Source organism: Chrysochloris asiatica, unplaced genomic scaffold (genome assembly GCF_000296735.1).
Source record: "Chrysochloris asiatica unplaced genomic scaffold, ChrAsi1.0 scaffold00213, whole genome shotgun sequence".
Lineage (NCBI taxonomy): Eukaryota > Metazoa > Chordata > Mammalia > Afrosoricida > Chrysochloridae > Chrysochloris > Chrysochloris asiatica.
In genome coordinates, this window is record NW_006408731.1 from 415,658 (window position 1) to 421,675 (window position 6,018).

At 36.7% G+C, this 6,018-nt stretch overlaps 1 protein-coding gene across 1 annotated transcript; it reads right to left on the minus strand.

Annotated features, from left to right (window-relative positions):
* Positions 1-3,155: 3,155 nt before the first annotated feature.
* LOC102841540 (olfactory receptor 14J1-like) lies at positions 3,156-4,118 on the minus strand. Its single transcript, XM_006872845.1, has one exon. The coding sequence runs from the start codon at positions 4,116-4,118 to the stop codon at positions 3,156-3,158; it is 963 nt and encodes a 320-aa protein (XP_006872907.1).
* Between the last annotated feature and the right edge of the window lie 1,900 nt (positions 4,119-6,018).

A 6,018-nucleotide genomic window follows, 5' to 3' on the forward strand; every position in this document is an offset into this window, starting at 1 on the left:
CAGAATAAAAGTATAAGAACAAATTCTTATTTGATCTGGGAGGTCAGTCTATGATTACAGTGCAATTACAGTGTAAAAGAAGGTAAACACAGAATAGAGATCCAGGTGGTGAGAAGGTCAGGTAGATTACAAGATAAAATAGACTGTCTTAAAAGGAGGGAAACGTTAATGGAATATAAGGTAACTACAATGGTGGGGTAGGTGTGGGGAGTTTAGGAGGTAGGGGAGGGAGGTGGTGGTAGAGCACAGGGTAAATGTAGACACATCATAGTTCTGGTTTGAGGGAGGGTAATACAAGAAGGGGGAGGAGTTGGAAGAACAAGGTAGATAGGGAATACTGAGACAGGTTTGCATGGGACAGAGGTAAATAGTTATGCATGCTCAACCTTGGAGCAATAGGGCTCTGTGATGCAGGGATATAGACGTAGATTGAAGAGGGGAAATAATACTAAGATGCTTGATTGTCTTATGAATATTTGTTTCCCTTGTCTAGTATTGTAAAATAGACACAAGTGGAATAGAACAAATGTCAGGAAATATGATTACAGAAAACTTGTAAGCCTGTCTTCAGCTTATAACTGATTGAAATACCTCAAAGGAGTTCTATACCTTGTTCAGTGAAATAGGCCTCTTGCAGAGTATAGGACCTTAGGTGGAATCCTGAGCCCCATCCAGAACCTTCTGAGATGGAACATTCCCACTAGAAAGGACAAGCAGAGCATACTGCAATAGCTAGAGCTACAGAAGATACATCTTCAAAAGAAAGATCAGCAGGAAAAACCCAAAACAAAAATGGCAGTATAACTGGCTGCTACAAGAATAAGCAAGATGTTTGCTAGGATGCCACTAAGGCAAGCAATCAAGATCCCTCAGGACAAACCCCCCTCTAAGACTGAAACTCAAAGGTAACACATGAGCAGGCATGTAAGCTTGCTGGTGGCCCCATTGGTCTACTGGTGGATGGAGGAGGGGGAAAGGCAGCAATGAAGAAATGGGCTCAGTTCAACCATGTTCTATTGACTCCCGTTGACCTGGAGATGAGAGAAAGAAGAGGAAGGGCTGGTTGGTCCAAAGTGTGATGAGACTTGGGGACACCTGAGTCCATGGACAAGGACATAGCCACAGAGGACTAGAGCTGAGTGAAGCATCCAGTTAATATGAAGTGAGGGGAAATGCACAAGAGCACCCAAATTTGCAGATAGTACCCATTTCACCTAGCCTTGATGGCTTTATAATCAGAACTCAACTAGAGGAAGAGTAACAAAAAACAAACAAACAAACTTTTATATATATATATAAAGGAAACAAGGGTAAATTACTACAATTTGATGAATATGACCTATACTCATGGAGGTAGTAACTCTAACTACCAACAAAGGGGGAAGGAATCTTCACATTAAGTATCAGTGCTATCCCTTCTGTACACAGGGTAGATAGGGACGGGAAACTTAATTAGACATTGGCTACCTAAAATGAGGAGGCAAAAAAGGTATGAAGTGAGTGGCTTACAAAACCACATTTAAAAAAAAGAAATTTTCTTTGAGTTTGGGGAACAAAAAGAAATCTGAAAGGCTAGAGCAGGGTTTTAGGGTGGATTGGATAAGGCTTCCCAGTGAAATTCTTATAAGTCAATCCTTGGCACCTTCAAAGAATGAGTAGGTAGCACTCTGGTGATGGAAAATATTTCCTCGGCGCACCATTCCTGGCCTTTTTCTCACCAATGCACTTTTCCAGTTTCTTCAAACATCCTAATAAGTCCTCGTGATGGTCCTATTAAGAATTCTATCAAGAATTCTTCTTTTGGAACTTCAAAAAACAGTTTAAATAACTTTCTGAGCCGACCTCTGTACCTTAAATTTAACTGGTCCTACAGTCCCCTAAGAACTCAAGGTTTTATCAGACCTTTTTTTGAAGGCAACCTAATGAGACTAACAGAAGTGTATTATTTACTGAGAAAGCTTGTCTACACCCATTCAAATACGACAGAGATATATGTAAACATGTTTTGTTTAGAATAAAACAGTGCATGTATGAACTTAAACCCTAATGGTAATCATGTTGATTTACACTCATATATATTTCAAAGTTATAAATAGAAAAAGTAGACTGAAAGCTAAATTAGAAACAAAAATTTTAGGGATAGAACAGTTATCATAAAATTGTTAAAACATAAAACTTGTAAAATTGAATTCAATTACACTAATGAGAAATAAATATTAAAATCACGTTTAATCTTGAGTTGTCACAAAACTTTTTATAATTGTAAAAGATAAACTTTTGCTGGTCTAAAAGTTTGAATTCCCCACAATATCTATCAGTCACTTAGTAGGTCCTCAATGAATATATCTTGTATGAACTAATAAGATCATAGAAGACATATATGGGAGAAATGACATGGCAAAGCCTTGTTAATGACCACATAAAATAGTTCCATATTTTTGGAAAGTCATATAGTTATATATGTATAAGAGACTAGAATTTTTATACACTTTAATTCTGCAATTGCATTGATTGGAACTCCAAATTTTAGCATTATCGATATAACTGAAATACTGGAAATAACTTATGTTTATAAAATGTCCAAATGATTAAACATATTATGACATGAATTCCATTGAAGGCCATGCATATACCAAAATTTAAAAGTGGAATTGCATAGTTGTACATTATAGTAATGGTATATAGATTATGTCACTATATAAAACTTTTATGTTGAAAAATAAGAATTAAAATGAACATGTGAATTAAATGATTGAAGTAAAAAGCTTGTTTCTATGGTAAGGTTAATGGTAACTTATCATGTTTAAATTCCTTTTCTGTTGTAACATTGCCTATTTAGAATAAGAAATAAAAATTGTGTCTGTTTCCTCATAAGCCTCTGTATATGTTTGCACCTATATGTACTGAAGGAAGAGGAAAGTAGTGAGCATACATTAACATTTTATAATTAGTTGTTGTATCTTAATTGGAAAGAATGAACAAATGGTTTCAATTATTAAAAAGGTAAGAATTATATGAAGAGCGTTCCTAATGACAATGGTTATATTGGATGATTTAATTACAGGGGACCTTTTTTTATTGCTTTTCATCAATACCACTATTGAATGAGCTCAATATTATTTATCATTTTGTTTATATATAATATGAAAGAGCTATCAACAAGAGGACAAAAATGCTTTTTTCCTGGTGAATTTTCCACCCAACAGTAACTTTCTGAAAGCTTCCTTCATGGTCTCATTCCTCAGACTGTAGATAATAGGGTTGAGTGTTGGGGGAATGACTGTATAAAAGATAGAGTTCATAAGGTCAAAAGCCGTTGGAGAATCTGAAGTTGGTTTTAGAAATGCAAAAGCGCCTGTGGAGATATAAAATGAGACAACAAAGAGGTGGGGCAGGCAGGTAGAGAAGGCCTTGGATCTGCCCTCAGCAGAGGGTATTCTTAGAACTGTGGAGAAGATGTGGATATAGGAGAGGATAATGGATGTGAAGCACATGAATGACACCGCACACATGAAAGCTGCTACTCCAATCACTGCAAGGTAATCATTGGAGCAGGAGAGCTTTAGCAACTGGGGGATGTCACAGAAGAACTGGTGAATTATTTTGGCCTTACAGAATGTGATGGAGAATGTGGCTGTTGTGTATGAGATTCCAGAGATGCTTCCACTTAGCCATACAGCTATCACAGCCCACTGGCACTTACTAGGATCCATGATGACCTCATAGTGTAGTGGGAAGCAGATGGCTGCATAGCGGTCATATGACATCACTGTGAGAATGGCCATCTCAGCACCAGCCAAAGATGTGAAAAAGAAAACCTGAAGTATGCATTGGTCATGAGAAATATAGCTATTATCCATCAGAGAATTGTTAATGGACTGGGGAACTGTGACAGAAATGAAGGAAAGGTCCAGGAGGGAAAGATGTTTTAAGAAATAATACATTGGGGCTTGGAGATGCTGGTCTGCTGTGGTGATGATGATAATGATGAGGTTACCTGCTACGGTTAATAGGTACACTGCCAAGAACAGCAAAGCATGTAAAATCTGTAGCTCCCGAATGTCAGAAAACCCCATGAGGAGGAATCCACTCATTGTGGTTATATTTGTCATGATCATTTTGAAGAAATCAATTGTGTTGGCAGCTGGAAGAAAGGAGAATATGAAATAATGTAGTAGAAAAATATTATTTCCATTCATTTATTCTCATTGTTTTTAAAGCAATTATTTAGTAAGTACCTGCCATGTATCAGCTATGGAGTCCTGGTGTGGCGCTAGGGGTTAATGCACTGGACTACAAAGTCAGTTTGAACCATCAGTGGTTCAAACACACAGCTACTTCTTGGAAATCCTGTATAGGGTTTCTGTGGGTCAGAACCAATTCAACAGCACTTAATAACAACAACAACAACGTATCAGCTATGTCCTAGATGTTTGTGATCCAAACACAGTCTACAATAGTAAACCAGTAGTTACAGCTGAGTCAGTTATGCTAAAGTAACTGGTCCAGTCATAGAAAAATAGTTACATTTGCCCCACCAGAAAAACAGAAACTTCCATTTTCACTAATGAAACTCATTTGTTTGTTTCAATAACAAACAAAATACAAAAAACACAATTAGCTTTGATTATAGCAATTAGCTTTGATGAGTTCTATTTCTGCATAGCATACCATCTAATTTTAGCAGATAAAATTAATAGCCCTTTAGAGAAAATAGAATATCTAGCATTGAAAAAATTAATTAGTTGGTTGGACTGTGTAATCTCTAAGATCTTTTCTTGCCAAATATTTGATCCTAGAGAGAGCCGCTGTAACTGTGGAGACAAAAGCCAAATTGTGTCTTATTATCTCTCTTCCAATAAACATTTCATCTTAGTGTAATGAAGAACAAAATCACTTTTGCAAAAGAAACACTTACATGCAACTCTCAGATTCAGTGTTTAATTTCCTGGAAAAAATTTTTGTAATCTAAGTCAACTATCTCTTTGAATCTTCTTTTCAACAACAAAAGGGAATCTTACAAGGAGTAAACTGATAAATATTTCTGAGAATGGAAAAATCAAATTTTGGTTCATCGTCCAGTACTTTGGGATTTGTGGAAGGAAAATAATCAAGATACCTTCATTACGATACAGAAACCAAAATCACTGCCTTTCAGTCAATTTGGATTCACAGTGACCCTGTAGGACAGAGTAGAACTACCGTATAGGGCTTTTGAGACTAAATTATTTATGGAAGTTGACCACCACATCTTTCTCCTGAGGAACAACTGGTGGGTTCAAATCTTTAGGTTAACAGCAAAACGTTTAAATGCTGCATCATTACAGCCACTTTTAGTTATGAGAGCTGATACAATACTTCACAATGAATCCCCTCATGGTTCTTGAATTTTTACTTCCATCTCTATGAGTTCTAAGCAATATTAACATTTGTAAAACCTCCTGCATCAGAGTCTTCTGTGGCTTTATATTAAACTACACAATATTCATACAGTTTGTTTTTGTAGCTTAGTAACTCATCTTAGAAATTATAACTGGGAGATTGTTAAATCCCCAGGCCAGTGCTCCCTACCCATTCTTTATCACTTAAAAAGAAGACTTTTTACTGTTATGTGACTCACATCGACTCTTAAGGACAGAGTAAAATTGATCCAGAGAGCCTCCAAGGCTGAATTTTATTTTATGGAAGCCAACTCCACATCTTTTCTCCTGGGTAACAGCCGGTGGGTTTGAATCTTTCAGTGAACAGCAAAGTCCTTAAGCACTGCTCCACCAAAGCTCCCATTCAGTTATGAGGGCTGAAGAGTCACTTCATAATCATCTCCTCACATTACTTGATTTTTGTCTTCCATCTGTGAGTTCTAGACAACAATTGTAAAAACTATTGCAAAGGTTTTTAGGGACCATACATTGAACCATGTAACACCTCATCAATTTTTTTTATGTCTTATTAATGCTCTTAGAAATGATTACTGGGAGAACCCTAAATCTTGAGGCTAGCACTCCTTCCCCATCCCAC